The 14,842-nt window shown below is 48.8% G+C and overlaps 1 protein-coding gene across 2 annotated transcripts; it reads right to left on the minus strand.

Annotated features, from left to right (window-relative positions):
• Positions 1-2,473: 2,473 nt before the first annotated feature.
• GREM1 (gremlin 1, DAN family BMP antagonist) lies at positions 2,474-3,028 on the minus strand. 2 transcript variants are annotated; one of them, XM_074909250.1, is made up of 2 exons: positions 2,904-3,028; positions 2,474-2,798 (listed from the first exon to the last, which is right to left on the minus strand). In XM_074909250.1, the coding sequence occupies exons 1-2, from the start codon at positions 3,026-3,028 to the stop codon at positions 2,474-2,476; spliced, it is 450 nt and encodes a 149-aa protein (XP_074765351.1). The 2 variants fall into 2 exon arrangements, with proteins under 2 accessions (XP_074765351.1, XP_074765350.1); XM_074909249.1 differs by having other exon boundaries at positions 2,474-3,028.
• Positions 3,029-14,842: the final 11,814 nt, after the last annotated feature.

The following is a 14,842-nucleotide window of genomic DNA, read 5'->3' on the forward strand; positions in this document are numbered from 1 at the left end:
GTGGATTTAACAGTAAAAATATATTCATTACAGAGATGCAGGATATCGCCAATAATTGTGATACACTGTGTAACAGATGGGGCTTCTAATATAATGAAGGCACACAAGATGCATCTGTGACATGCCACTCCATATTTTTCCCTCTGGACATATTAGGAAGAGCAGAACTGTCTTCCTCCACGTTCGATGCACAGAAATGCTGTCAAAATAATCACCTGGTGGCTGAAAGGCAGCTGGGGTGGGAGAGAACAGGTACACCCCGAGTGGATACTAGAGAGTACTGCTGCTGAACGGGAAAACAGACCTGGACTACCCAAGCTCCATCACACAATTAATGTGGATCTAACTCCCATTTCACTCACATCAGGGATGTCAGAGTTGCTTTCAGGCCTGGTACCAGCTCTGGCATAGGAACACACCTGTGCTTCAGTACCCCACCGGCCAGGACCACCTGCCGGGGCCCCACAGGCACAGGCACAGGCACAGGCACAGGCACAGGCACAGGCACAGGCACAGGTACAGGCACAGGTACAGGTACAGGCGCAGGCGCAGGCACAGGTACAGGTACAGGCGCAGGCACAGGTACAGGCGCAGGTGCAGGTACAGGTGCAGGCACAGATGCAGGCACAGGTACAGGCTCAGGCACAGGTACAGGTACAGGCACAGGTACAGGTGCAGGCACAGGCAGGAAGGTGTGTGCAGCACCCTGTGAGCTCTTCAGCACCCCGTTGGGAAGCGCCCATGCAAAGCCAGCACCCGGGACAGCATGAGCAGTCTGCACCCCATGTGGTATGAGGTGCAGTCGGCGAGACAACCCCCAGGCTTCCCATCGAGCCCCCAGGAAAGCAAGGGCAACGTGCACCGGAGGGCTGCCTCACAGGTCCCATGGCCCGGGGTCCACCTACTTTTTTGTAGGACCTTCTGTGCTCATGCCAAAACCTACAGCCCTGAACAAGTTTAAGCTCCTAATCCTGAAGGAAAGAAAAGGCAGAATAACCTCACAGGTAAGCTTCATCGAGCTGTTGGAAGTAATGTGCCCCCTTTTATGGTTTTTTTTTCCCCCCAAATGAGAGGGGCAGTTAGCCCTTAATTTTCAGGAAATTCTCTTTACTCAGTCCAAATCCAGTTTAAATGCAAGTCTGTGGTAAAAGATATAAAAAGACGATTATTGCTGGCAAAGTTCTTCATCTCTTTTTCAACAAACTGCATGCCTGTGGCAAAGCTAAAATAACAATAACAATGCAATGTTTACTAGTCATGAATGTCGTGTCTTTTGTCTCTTGTGTGGTTATTGCATTTGCAGTCACATGATGCTTGTTTTAATTTTTGCTTTGCTCTTTATGTACTAAATTACTGCCATTCTGTACTTGATCTTGGTTAGCAAGATTTTTGTGCTGTGGTTATGTATGTTTTTTATGTATGTGTGTGAAAAAGAGAAGGAGAGAGTTCAGATACACACAGTGGAATATGCATACTCATTGTATGTACCGATAGATACCGATGACTAGAAGATACTGCATATACATATATATGTAGATATGAAGAATAACTGATACCAGAAATACAAGACATCAAATGGATCTAGTGGCACAAGAATGGGTTTTGGTTGATTTAGAGAGCCATTAGAATTCAGAAATATATTTATAGCCTTGTATATGGTTTCTCTTTAATTTATGTAATATATGACTAGGTATATAAATTAAAGCAAAACGTAAACAGAAGACCTCTTCCTCTGTGTCTTCCTATTCATGTATCTTTCTTTCTTCTACTCCCTTTTGTACTCTCCATCTACTTTCTTTGGCCTTTTGCTTTCTAACTTGCTCTAGCTCTGTTTTCCATCCACCTTGATGACTTTTCAACACTCTCACGTCCCCCCATTGTTCTACAGACATGCCTTTTGGGTTAGTTATTTCTTTGAAGAAGCATGTTACAAACTCTTGATATAGTTGCTATTTTCAGTGATGATTTTGCTACACTTTAAACTGCTTTTTGCCTACTTCGTATTTAAGAATAGATTCATGCTTTTCAATATATTGTCCTCGCACTCAGATGTTTCTCTTAATACAGTAAAAGCACATAGCATGGTAGGTGAACATTAGCAAAAGCCACAGCTCCACTTTCCCAGCAAGCGGCAAAGATGTGAATATACACTAGGAATCCTAATTCATGACTGCGGATAAACAGATTTTTTTAATATTTCATACCCCTGTGAAATTTTTCTGTTGTATTGAACATTCATATATTTGCTTGTACACATCCATTTTCTCCCTTACACACAAACACACACATGCGTGCCCTTCGCTTACATCGATTTTTTTTTCTTTGGTTTTGGGGTTGTTTTGCTCGTTTTAGGTAACTCACTAGGTTCCTTTCAGTTTTATCCAGCCCCGAAGGTATGCTAGTTCATGCCACTCACTCTCACACTGGCAATGATTGCGTACAGTCCGAGTGCAATCGCTGCATGTGTCTTAGTTTAGTCCAAGTCAATAGATATACACCGGCATTCCTTAACACGGGTGATTCTTTTCTTCTTTCTCGGGGGCTGAAGCTCGGGGCAATTCAGTGTAACAGTCATAGTGGTGAATTTCTTGGGCTTGCAGAAGGAACAAGATTGGAAGGAGCCTTCTTCTTTACGAACATGCCTGGGGATGTAGAAGGAATTGCACTGGCCATAGCAGAACCTGTTGATAATGGTACGACTGTTGCAGCCTTCTTCATGGATAGTTTGTTTGAGGGGTTGAGTTTTGCACCAATCCCGCTTTAGGTATTTGCGCTCAGTGATGTGCAATGCCTCCTGACTGGACTCCAGCACCTCTTCAGCAGGCATCGAGGTGCCTTTTCCTCGTTCTCGATGCCTAGAGCCTGACTGCTGCTGTGTCTGCATTTGCTCCGAATCATTGGGCTGATCTTTGTCAGGAGGAGGGATAGCACCTTGAGATCCACGATTCCTCTTTCGCCCTTCTGCTGTTGGTAGCATCAACCCCATCAGAAGAAACACAGCACTGACGGCGTACAGTGTGCGGCCCATCCTATATGGAGGAAGTTGAGGAGAAAAAGCACAGTTGTGGATTTCAGATATCAACAGAAGCCAAGTATGCAGTAAATTTTCAGTTTCATAAAACAAATGTGTATGTGTGCATGCACACACTTATAAAAGATAAGCATTTAGCCTTTACCAGCTGGAAAGCTGTTTCCAAATTACCAAGTAATAAAAGCTTTCATATACAGTGATCAAAAGTCAGAGGCTATAGTAAGTCCAAACAGAATTTCATTTTGTGTAGCATGCATCTTTTTCCAGCTCCTTTCTCCGTGTGTACTACCCTAGTTAAAAGTTCTTGATCCCTTCCTATAGCTCACTGACATTAGGAAGGTTGGCCCTGAATTATGCTGGTGGAAGAACAGATCTTATGCTTACACAAGGATTCATATGACATAGCTATCTACAGTACCAGAGGTCTAAACTCTTTGATTCGGGACACTTGCCCAGCTATGTGTTCCTTAGTTAGACTCAGAAGCTTTGTACAGCTACTTGCACAATATACATCCAGAATATAGCGTGCATGCTATATCCACCCGTGGTCCGAACTACAGCATGCCAAGCTCTGTCACACTGCACCTTTGAAGTGCTCCAATGTGTCTGAGTGTAATGATGCTTAAAGTTAAGAGATGTGCAATACAGGCAACTAACATGAAAGAATATTTAGGTATAGGTTGAAAGAGATGCATCTGTAATTTCAGATTACACCTTCTCGTACGTTACTCTGAATCCTTGACAGAAGTTATACAGATGCAGTCACAGCGTTAATGTTTCAGATCTCTGAATTTGTTTTGTTATATACAGCATGATATTGAAAGGACACACAAGGACAGCAGAGTTATACGACTTTAAGTATCATGTAGTTTGTACACACACAAAAAATACTTCAAGAAGTGCAGTAAGTAGAGTCTATTAAGTTCTTCAAAACTGCACCCCTGCTCCAAACATAATTAATAGTATAAGAACAGCCTTTCTTGCCTCCCTTATTCCACCATTTCTGCAGCTTCCCAAAGCTCTGAGTCCTTTTGGCTGCTCAGTCAGCTCCAGACACCAACCAGCCAGGAAGAAACTCATCAGCTGTCACACTTCTCCCCCTTCCAGAAGTACTGTAGTCTCCACGTTGCTCTGGAAAGCCAGGGATGTGACAGCAAGACATAGATCAGAGAATGAGGCTCTCGGAGAACCCACTTGTGAAAGTTTGGAGGAAGCCACCAGAAATGAGTGACTGCTAGCAAAAAACCCCATAAAACAGAACTGTGAAGAGGCACATGCATTAAAAAGGGGAAGAATAAAAAAAAAAAAAAAAAAGAGAAAGTTGGTGTCTTCTACCGACTTAGAGTGCTGCACTTGTATCTCTCATTTGACTGACTCTATCAGTAAGGGACAAATTAGTGTTTAACTGAAGAGTCCTGCTTCTACCCAAGAAACATGTGAAACCAAGGGCCCTGTCTGTCCTGCACGGCTTTATCCGCTCTGCCTGAGACCACACAACTAGGCAGGAAAGCAGCCAAATGCCAACGCTGTAAGGGCCACCTAGAGACTCAGCAGAGGCTCAGGGTAAGTACCATTTGCTCTACAAGATAACTGTTAATTTCTCAGTTACTGCATCTTTGCAGTCACGCAGAGAAAACAAACATTATATTAAGCTGTTCAAAAAGCATTTCTCACCAAATGGACTGGGAAAGGAATTACTGGAGTGGAAAAATATCATAGGGGTTTCCATTGTATTCAGGGATTTACTTGTGGATCTAATATTTTAAGTGGTTGTCTACAGATTGTTAAAGCACCTAGAGTTTATAATGTGTATGACAAATATATGCATTTTATTAATTTATGTTTATGTACCAGTATGTCCTATGTTTGGCAGAAGCTTCAGGCTTCAGGCGAGGCATGCAAGAATGACACTACTGCCAACTCCCACAGACAACTTGTAAGGGCTGCTTTTAATATCTATATGAAATACGGTACAGAATATGGAATGTTAATCACCTTAAGGCTCTGACATAGAACAAAAAAAGAAGTCGGGAATTCTAATTGAAGACTAGCGCAGCATAATTTCAAGTGTCAGCTTAGACTTCACATTTGCTGGTTTTTCCCCATTTCTATTGCAACCTGAATGTTATTTAAATATGTTTCTCTTTAAATTTAATTTGGTCTTTAAAATAATTTTTTAAAAAGAATTATAAACCACTGCTTATTTCCCCAAGAGAACAGAATGACTCCTTCTAAAACTATTCCTGTTTCTCCCGCAACTGTATAGCCATGCTGTATTTAGACAGTATTTTAATATGCACTTTATTTACTCAACATGGTGCCAGAGCCTTAAAAGAAAAAGAAAAAAAAAAGTCATTGCATGCAATTGAAAATAAATTTCAGTTTACAAGCAGTGCCAAGAAACTTCAGGTATTTGTTTAGTGTCCCATAACTGTGTTGAAGTTCCACCAACATGCATATTCCTGGACTACTTTTATTTCTAAAACTGATGACCTTCACATTGCTTCACCTTTTTTTTTCCCCCCCCCCCCATAAATACACAACTGATGACACAGTAAGGTCTAGTCATGTGAAAACGAGGTGTCCTTTGGGATGGGAATTTGGGGGAAATTTGATGGTAATGTTTACTGTTGTAAAATCTGTATGCCAGATTCATGCACGTGCTTAACCCTAAGGAAATGCAAGCATGTGTTTCAATACAATCCTAAACTGGGGGAGGAAAGGTAATTTTTCACTGAGTTGGTTTCCAGCCTTAAAGGTGGAAGCTGTATTACATGCTCATAAAATAAATTGTGATTCAAATGAAAATTATCAGCTCAGCAAAAACATTTGTTACGGTTACTTCCAAAACACACATCTAAAAGTAAAAGTAATCTGATCATTTAGGGATAAATGTACTTTAAACACAGACCCACAGAAGATGCTGTGTGGACTTCGTGACCTGCACAGCAGCTCAAGCAGGACCTTCTTTTAATAGTAGCTTACTAAACATTTGTTAAAAATTTAATATTATTTTTAAAAATACAAAGTCAAATGAGGTGGTATGCCCCAGTAAGGAAAGCAGCCAAAATGCAGCGCAGGCGCTGTGCACCACCTCTGGTCCCAAGGCAGCGTATTTGTTTACGAGGGAAGATAACACCTCTGTCTGCTTACGCTGGGAACTAGAGAGGTTTATCCATCTATGATTTAGTGTTTGGGAATGTTTCCTTAACGTTTCTTTTTTAATTACTGCAAAAAATAGAACACAGAAGAGTATCAATAGCTAAATCAATGTTACCATACCCAAAGTTTTACCAAAAAGAAATCTCTCCTGAAGTAACTTTTTTTTTCCTTGTCACAGCCATGACTCTGCAGAAGTAACAGCTCTGGACCTTAGTTGTAGGACCTGTGATGAAATAGGCTGTAAAAATTTATATTCCAAATTTCTGCAAAATTTTCAGTACTTGATACTGGCTGTTACACTGGCATAACCAGAAATCCTTTTGCGAATCCATTTGAGAATCCTTTGAACAAACAGATGACTGTAACCAAAATGATCAATTCCCACTTATTTCATTCAGATCCAGAGACATCTGATAGAATACTTCTTTTTTAAAAGTAACAAAATACTTCAAAAAATCTATTCTTTCCATATTTCACTGCTAAACTGAGTTCTACTTTTCATCATCTGTAAGCTCTTAGTCCTAAAGCCAAGAGAAGTTTTATTGCTGACTTCAAACAGGAGCAGAATTGGGCCCTAACATTCATACCACCTCATATGTGATTTATCTAGAGCCTGGGATCTCATCATCTAAAACAGATTAGGAATTTTGTGGACTAGTACTAATAACTGTTCATAGAGAAGTGTAAACACCTTCAGGTTTATTATTTCATACAATTAAGCTGTACTTTTTTCATGTATATATTTTCTGCTATAAATTAAGGATCTCCACATGTCAGTTCATAAACAGCACTTCCCTGTGAGTTCCCAAGCAGAGTCAGAAAGTTATTACTGAAAATTTTAGCACAAAGCAACTTGTTTAAATGAACTGGATGGAATCCTGGTTCTGTTGAAATATACAGCAAAATTCTCACAGACCTCAGCAGGCCCATAATTTCATCTGTGAACCATATTTACTAGGAAAATATTATGATGAGCCATGGGCTCATGTGCTTTGCAGTAAACATGAAAAATAATCTGACGAAGACCTAAAAAAAAAACCCAACTGTATTTGGTGGGCTTCAAATACCAGCCAAAGAAAGGCAAAACACAACCCTTTGACTACTGAGAAAATTGAAGTGGTTTATGTCCCAAAGGATTAGAATAATTTTATGCCTGGCTTATTATATATGAATTACAGAAATAGTCTTATGTAATGTTTTTATAGTTCATAGATCTGTATTTTTAAATATACAAAAAGGCATGGCAATGGCAGTTCCCAGAGAACCCTTTTTTTTTTTTTTTTTTTTTTTTTTTTCTTTCTGAGATCAAGAAGCAAAACTAACATCTCTGCTGGTAGAATTTGGATACATTTACATTTCAGATAACGTCTTCTTGCGAGTCATGGAGATGCCTCTTTATCTGAGACACCTAACGAGTGTAAGCAGCAATACGAAAAAGGAAAAAGGGGAAAAAAAAGAACTTTGAAACTTTGGGAATTCCCCCTTTGAGAGAGCATCGCTCCGTCGGACATCCTGCGGGACTCAGGGAAGCTGAACATCACAAGCCCGTGGTGGGCACGGCGGGTCCCAAGCGCGGACGAGCCTCGCCCCGCAGCCCGACGGCGCCGCTCCGCGCCGCTGCGCACCTTCCCTCCGCATGATTTGCCCCAAACCCGCCCGCCTGGTTTGGCCACGGCGCGCAGGCACGCGTGCTGAACGGGAGAGAGGCTTCAGGGGAAGCCACGCGTTCCTGAGTGACATCGCCGAGAGAAAAACAAATGTTTTAGCACCGCCTGGGAGTGAGGCCCGAGGAGGAGCAGAGAGGTGGGGGCACCGCCGCCCTTTATCCCTTGCACAAGCCTCGGCCGCGCCTGCCGGCTCCTCGCAGGCTTCTCGGGCGCAGCGGGGCGCGGGGGGCAGCGGAGCAGCGGTTCCCCAGCTCACGGGACACCGGTGGCTCGGAGGCTCCTGGCGCTGCACCCAAAGGTCCTCGCCTCCCTCCCAAAACGGGTAACAGAACCCCGCGTCGTTCCAGTAGACAGGGCGGGACAAACGCACCTCGGTGCTTCAGAGCCCTTCGCTCTGCACAAAGCGGTTTCCCCAGCACTGGACCTCAGCCCCGACGAGCGAAAGGGGCTTCGCTCGCGGTCCTTTCACCGAGAGGACCCACGAGCGGGACACGAGGAGTGAGGCCGCAGCTGACGGCCGGGGAGGGACTTTACGCCTCAGAGCAGCGGGCCGGCGCCGGGACGCGGGGCCGCGCACCCTCCCAGCCCGCCGCGGCTCGGACGGCGCCGCCGGGGACTGGACGGGGCCGCCGAACCGCCCAGCACGCCAAGGTAAGCCGGGGCTGTGGCTGAGCGCAGCCTGGGTGCGCCGCAGGGATCGCCGGCGGCCGTCGGGGCGGAGAGGCCGCCGGCTTGCCTGGGCTGGGCTTAGTTGGGCTCGGCTCGGCCGGGAGCGGCTCGGCCCGGCTCCCCGAGGGTGCGGACGCTCCTCGCGGCGGCTGGCGACACCGCCCGGGTCTCCCCTCCAGGGGGTGGCCGCCGTCTAGCCTCACCGGACGGAAGACGAGCTCCCTGGGAGTGACTCCCGACCTCGCGGGGGGATCGCATTAGAACGGACGGGGCGAGTAAACAAGCGTCCTCCCGGGGGAAAGGCCCAGAGCCAGGTCGCGCCGCGGGCCCGGGGCCGAGCGGATCGCGGCCAGTCCGCGCCCGCGGGGCAGCACCGAGCCGGCGCGGTGCGCGGAGGGCTCCGGCCCGGCCGAGCCCAGCCTGGGGCTTGTCAGCGCGGAGAAGGGGAGCGGTGGCCGACGGATGCACGGAGCCGTCGCGGCGGCAAAACGCCCCTGGCTCCGAGTCAGGTGGGAGGGCAGGGCGGGCGGCGGCGGAGGGGATGGCGGCGGGCAAGGCGGTGTGTGGCTGTGGCGGCGGCGCCGAACGCCGCGGTGGAGCCGCGGTCCGTCCCGCCCGGGGGCGCGGCGCTCCCCGGGGGCGCGCTGCCGCTGCAGACCCTCCGCTCCGCTCCGCGGCACCCGGCCCCGCCAGTGCCCTGGGCGGCGCGGCCCGCGGAGCTCCGCGGAGGGGCAGAGGTTTCCGGAGGCGGCGGGCCGGGCAGAGCCGCCGGCTGAGAGGTCTCGTAGAAGGGCAGCGCGGCGGGACGGGACGGGACGGGACGGGAGGGACGGGGCCGGCACCTGGGGATCTGCCCCCGCCCCGCTCCGCGCAGAGGCCGGGCCGGGATTTTGCCGTGTGTCGGGTGGGCGCCGAATCCAATTTGTCGGGAGTGATGCTGTAGGCGGAGATGAGAGGCAGAGCTAACGGGGCTTTTGCAATCCCCGCGCTTGTCAGGGCAGAGGGATGTAACGGCACCGCGACCCCCGCATGGCAGCGGAAACGCCGGCGCCCGCCTCACTCCCGCCGACGGGAGGGACGGGTGTCACCCTCTGCAAAACCGAGGCGCCCCGGGCTTTTGCGGGACACCGACGAACCAACGACTCCTCCCCTTCCCCCTCCCCGAAGGTAGGATAGAGAGATGAGAATTTTGCCTCCCACAGGGACTGGCCGAGCTCTGCGGCTGCCGGCCCCGTTTGCGCCCCCGCTGTGAGTGCGCGCAGCGCAGCGCGGCGCGTCCCGGCTCACCTGCGCGGCGGCGGCGGCGGCTCCGCGGCGGGGCCCGGCTCGGCGGCGGCGGCGGCTCCTCGGCGGGGCCTGGGGCTCGGCGGGGCTCTGCCCGCGGGTCACTCGGCGGAGCGGGTGGCGCGGGAGCCCGGCGCTGCCCGGGAGGCCATAGAGGGAGAGTCTCGGATCCTGCCTACAAATTGCAGCAGCGCCGAGCTGTCTCCCATTTAAATGTCTGCCAGCTGAGATCTGCTCTCCAAGCCCCTCCAGATCATTGGACAAGCGCCTCCAAAGCCCGTGTTATCCGCCCCCTTTAACACTTCCATAAACTTCCACCAGGGAAAGCTTTCAGTCATCCAGATAAACACTCGACTACTTTCCTCTCTTAAGAGAATCGGTGCTAAAGGTCACCACCCCAAGGAATTGTTCCTGGAATGCACAGAAAATTCACATTTTCCATCCCCATTAAAGTATGACATTTAAGAAGAGTTAAATCCCCCCTCCGCCCCCCGCCCCGCTGCCTGGCCGCGCAGGCTGCCCCGGGCCGCGGCGGGGCCGCGGGGGCGCATCCCTGGCCCCGGGCCGCTCGGCCCCGCAGCGGAGCCGCCGCGGGGAGCCCCTTCTCGGCCTGCGCCGGCCAGGAGGCGGCAGCCACCGCGCCGGCCCTCCCTGGTACTGACATCGCGGGGGTTTGCCTGCCGCAGAGGTACCGGGAGTTACGCGGCTTTGGCAAAACCCCCTGCGTGTACGCGCGCGTGTGTGTGCGGGGGGTGTGTGGTGTTAGAGCCTGGTTCCCCACCCGCAGCCCTTTATCAGTTAGAGAATTCTGAGTTTTGGTTTTTGTTTGTGTCCCGCGAGAGGCGGGACACCTCGGGTGGCCTTTTCCCCTCCCGTCACTCCGTCTCTCAGAGGGCTGCGGGGTCCTGCGGCATCCGCGAAGGGCCGGGACGGCGAAGGAGCGGCGCGTCCCGCCGGGGCTGAGCGCGGAGGCGGCCGGAGCCGCCCGCCCGTCGGGGCGGCCGCGGGGGGAGGCCAGCGCGCCGCTCCGCGCCCGCGGCCGCCCCTCAAGCTGCTGCTCCGGAGCCCCGGGGCAAGGCGGCCGCGGTGCCCGGGCCAGCCCCCTCGGGGTCCCGGGGTTCGCTCGGGATTAGGCAGAGACCGGCGGAGGCTGCGCGGCTTTGCGGAGCGAGACCCCGCAGCCCTGACCGGGGCTGGCGGGGGCAGCGTGGGGTCGGCGGCGTCCAGGGGCGGAGCCCTGGGGGGCGAGGGCACCCCGCAGCCCCGAGGCGGCACCGCGCAGCCCCCCGCACCTCCCTCGGTGCCGCCGTCCTCCAGGCGCTCCGGCACCGGGCGCTTTAGCGCGGAGGGCGGCGACGCTATCGCGGAACGAGCCCTTTTGAGCAGGAGCAGCCTCGGAAACGCGGGGTGACCTCTGGGCCTCCTAATTCACCGGAGACGTTTGCCAGCTGCCGCTTCCAGCGCTGGGCATCACCCGGCGCGAAGCTCCGCACAGCGCCCTGCCACGGGCCCGGGCCGTGCCGATGGTGCCGCCAGCACCGCTCGCTTTGCTCCTGACCGGCACAAATCCCTGTCTGCGAACCAAACCAGCCCTGCACCCCAGTGACCCAGCCCTGGCAGTAGCCAGCGCCCACCTCGAGCCGCGAAGAGGGCTGGATCTCACCTGGCAAACAAAGATTTTTATAGACCTTGGTTTTGCAGATGGAGAAGGCAAATTAGAATTAAAGGCTCTGCTACGCCGGGAATGCCGGGTCTAGACAAGATGCCGGGTTTCTGGCTTTCCAGAGTACTTAGCATCAGCTTGCTCCTTGCTAAGGCCAAAGCATGACTCCGCTTAGTGCCAGTTACATAGGTGAGTGCTCAGCAACATAGACAGTTAGGCCCGTTGCTGTAATTCACACGCACATTTAGCAATAACTTGTTAATAAATAATTACTTGACCAGCAGCACATGTGGAAAGGCAGCAGAAGCATCAGGGCAAGCAACCGTAGTGCAGTGGTAGGTGGCAGCATGAGAGAGAAAATGTGTTGGTGTGCAGGGGCCACTGAAATTCAAATACAATGAAAGGGGGAGGATTACTGGCAGAGAATCACAGCAAATGACATCTAGATGGATGGAAGGAGAGGCCTAGGGAACTTTTAGGATTTTTTTTAAATTTATTTTACTCAAAAAACTACTATTACAATTAATAGATGTTTTTAATTAACTGGGGTCCTTCCTTTGTGAATCCAGAGAAAAAGTCACAATTCCCACCTCTCAGTATGTTGACAGACTTTATGCTCCTTTTCTTCTGTTAAGTAGTTGTACTGACGTGTAGGGTAAAGGGTTTATTCACCTCTCTTCCGCTCTCTGTCTCTCACTCTGATTGCCTGCCCCAGAGCTGGGCTGGGGGGCTGGGGGGCTGCCCCAGCTGGGTCCAGGCCTTTGGTGCTGCAGGAAGTGTTTTCTGTGGTTGCTCTGAGCTCCTGTTGGTGCCTGATGATGGCACTGCGTGCACTTGGAGGCATTGCTGCTGGCCTGCAGGCAAGCGGCCGCTCTGCTGAAATTTTCAAAGTTGAACTCTGCTGAATGGGATGTAATTTACATGCCACTCTGGCATTGACCTTCCTAGATGATGATACTTCTGGGCGTCTATTGCAGAGCAGTCATCTCTGCTCAACATCTCACTGCAGTCAGGCATCTAGCCTGAGTGGCTGCTCTGGAGTAGATCTCAGTCTGACTTAAAGCAAACTAAGAAACGCTTTAGGAAGCATCTCCAGGTGTGGAAGGTGTGTTGCCTCCTTGAGACGTGTCTCCATTGTGGATTAATGTTCTGCACCATATTTCCCCATCTGTTTTCTTTCACTCAGTTTAATCCAGAATGTTTCGAGTAGGCATTAGCATCTTGGGTCCAGCAAGACAATTTTTCAGATTTCTCTGGTTGTTGCAAAGTAGAACTATTCCTGCAAGAGTTTGCCTGCTCATTCAGAAAAAGAAACCAATTGGGTACCAAGAAGATAAATAATTGTAGCTGTATCTGCTTCCTTGGACAGAATGAAGGTAGAAATAAAAAAATAAATAAATAAAAAAAAAAAGACTTGGCAAAAAAGAAGAAACTCTTATGTCTATTTTTATTTCTGTGTGGTTAAGGGAGGTGGAGGAAAGACGATGTCTTTTTCCTTGTTGTTCTTTTAACATCGGGTACCCAGATCATTTCCAGCTTGGAAGTTTGTATTCCTTTTTCTGCTGGATTCTTTAACAAAATATTCTCCAAGTTTACCCCAGAGGTTCATCTGTGCTGGTCAGATCCCAACCAAAGATGAGGTTCTGCTATCTTCTGGCTTAAAAAGCCCCCACTGCCTAAAAGAAAATACTTTCCTTCCTTCCCCCTTATCTACCCTTGAAATTCTGTTGGTGCTCACCAGTGCTGTTAATTGGAGCTGGAATACTGATGGGGAATTTTATATAATTATTTAGTATAAAAGAAGACTATGGGAATATACATATTTTTGTAGCATAGGTTTGAGATGAAGAGCTTCAATGCCACGGGGCAGTAATGGCATGTACTATGAACCTGGCTGGATTCAACTACCCATTTGCTATTGTTTTGTTGGGCTTTTATTTATTTATTTATTTATTTATTTTAAAAATTTCCTCTCCCGTTTCTTGCTGGTATTCACTGTGTGAGTTGTTCTTTGTTTTAGTGGAACAGTAAGAATTGTTTTAAGCTTAAAAGAAGTGCTGTACTTAATTCTTGCAGAGCAAAATGTTATTGGACTGCTAACTAATGCTATTGGGTAGCTAAGTCTGCTACTGCTAACTTTGAGTGCTACTCAATATATCCTCACTGCCAGGACAGTTGGCGCCTTATTAAAAGCCTTTGCAGAGAAGCCAAAGACTGTCAGGGGCCAGATCCTTTTCTTGAGTAAATTGGAATAGCTTATAATAGCTTCAGGGAGATGTAACTGACTTATGCCAGCTGAGAATCTGGCCCTAATATACCTAGAAATCCAATGTCTCTCGCTCCTAGACATGTTCCTCCAGGTCAGAAGTAAGTCAAGCTGTCCAGGAGAGACAGGGCACATCTGAGCTGCTTTTTTTTGGTATTTTGAACTGTTCTGCTAAGGAGAAAAAGGAGCTTGGTTTACAGGGCTGTGAATCTGGCACCAATTTACAGAGGAAAAACTAAAAGGGTACATAAAACTCAGCCATTGATGACAAAATCTCTAATGGTTTTGGTGCTTTTTGTATGACAGCAACTTGAGATATTTCCTTTCTCTTGGTAACATTCAAGAAGAGTAATTCCAAACCACTCTAGTCATGTATTTCAAAGCAGAATATATAAATGAGATATATAAAGCAGAATATATAAATGTATGCATCTACGTACCTACCTACCAGCATGCCTCAACTTCTTGCTAATACAGAGGTAGTGGTGTTTTGCTGTGCTTTTTGCCCTTTAAAATTCCAGTGATGCTTGTGAAAATCTTGTGAAAATAAGGGAGCAATGCATTGAGGAAGAAGTTGTCTCACCAACACAACCATAACTTTTCTCACTGAGCTTGTGAGGAGGCTAGAACCAAGTGCTGGCTTCCACTGCCGTCTGCTGCTCACCACCTGCCAGCCCAGGAGGGATTTGAAGCTGTCCTGCAGAGGCGTGAGGCGATGAAGTTTGGCACAGTTGTTATCTGAAGCCACAAAAGACGTGTGAATTGCAGAGATGTCTGGTTTCAAAAATTAGTTTCATGGGATGTTCTTTCAGAGTTGAGGGACATCATCACGTTATGGGGATTGTTGACCTTCTGGTGGTGTACACAGATTTTCCTATCTTGATAGGTAAGACGAGCAGTGTAATTCATGACTTAGAGCATAAGCAAGTTCATATGTAGTGTGTGTTGGATGGGCTGTGTATAGAAATGCTCCATCATTATGTTATTGCCCAGGTATGAGAGCTTGTTTGCTTTACATGTGAAAAAAACCCCCATGTTTTGTCATAGAAAAGAAGTGACAGCCCTGTGGGATTTAGATATATCCAAAAGTAATGGACAAA

Source organism: Athene noctua, chromosome 6 (genome assembly GCF_965140245.1).
Source record: "Athene noctua chromosome 6, bAthNoc1.hap1.1, whole genome shotgun sequence".
NCBI lineage: Eukaryota > Metazoa > Chordata > Aves > Strigiformes > Strigidae > Athene > Athene noctua.

Bases quoted from the DNA above. Each gene is read 5' to 3' on its own strand.
- GREM1 (XM_074909249.1), bottom strand. From the start codon at position 3,028: ATGGGCCGCACACTGTACGCCGTCAGTGCTGTGTTTCTTCTGATGGGG.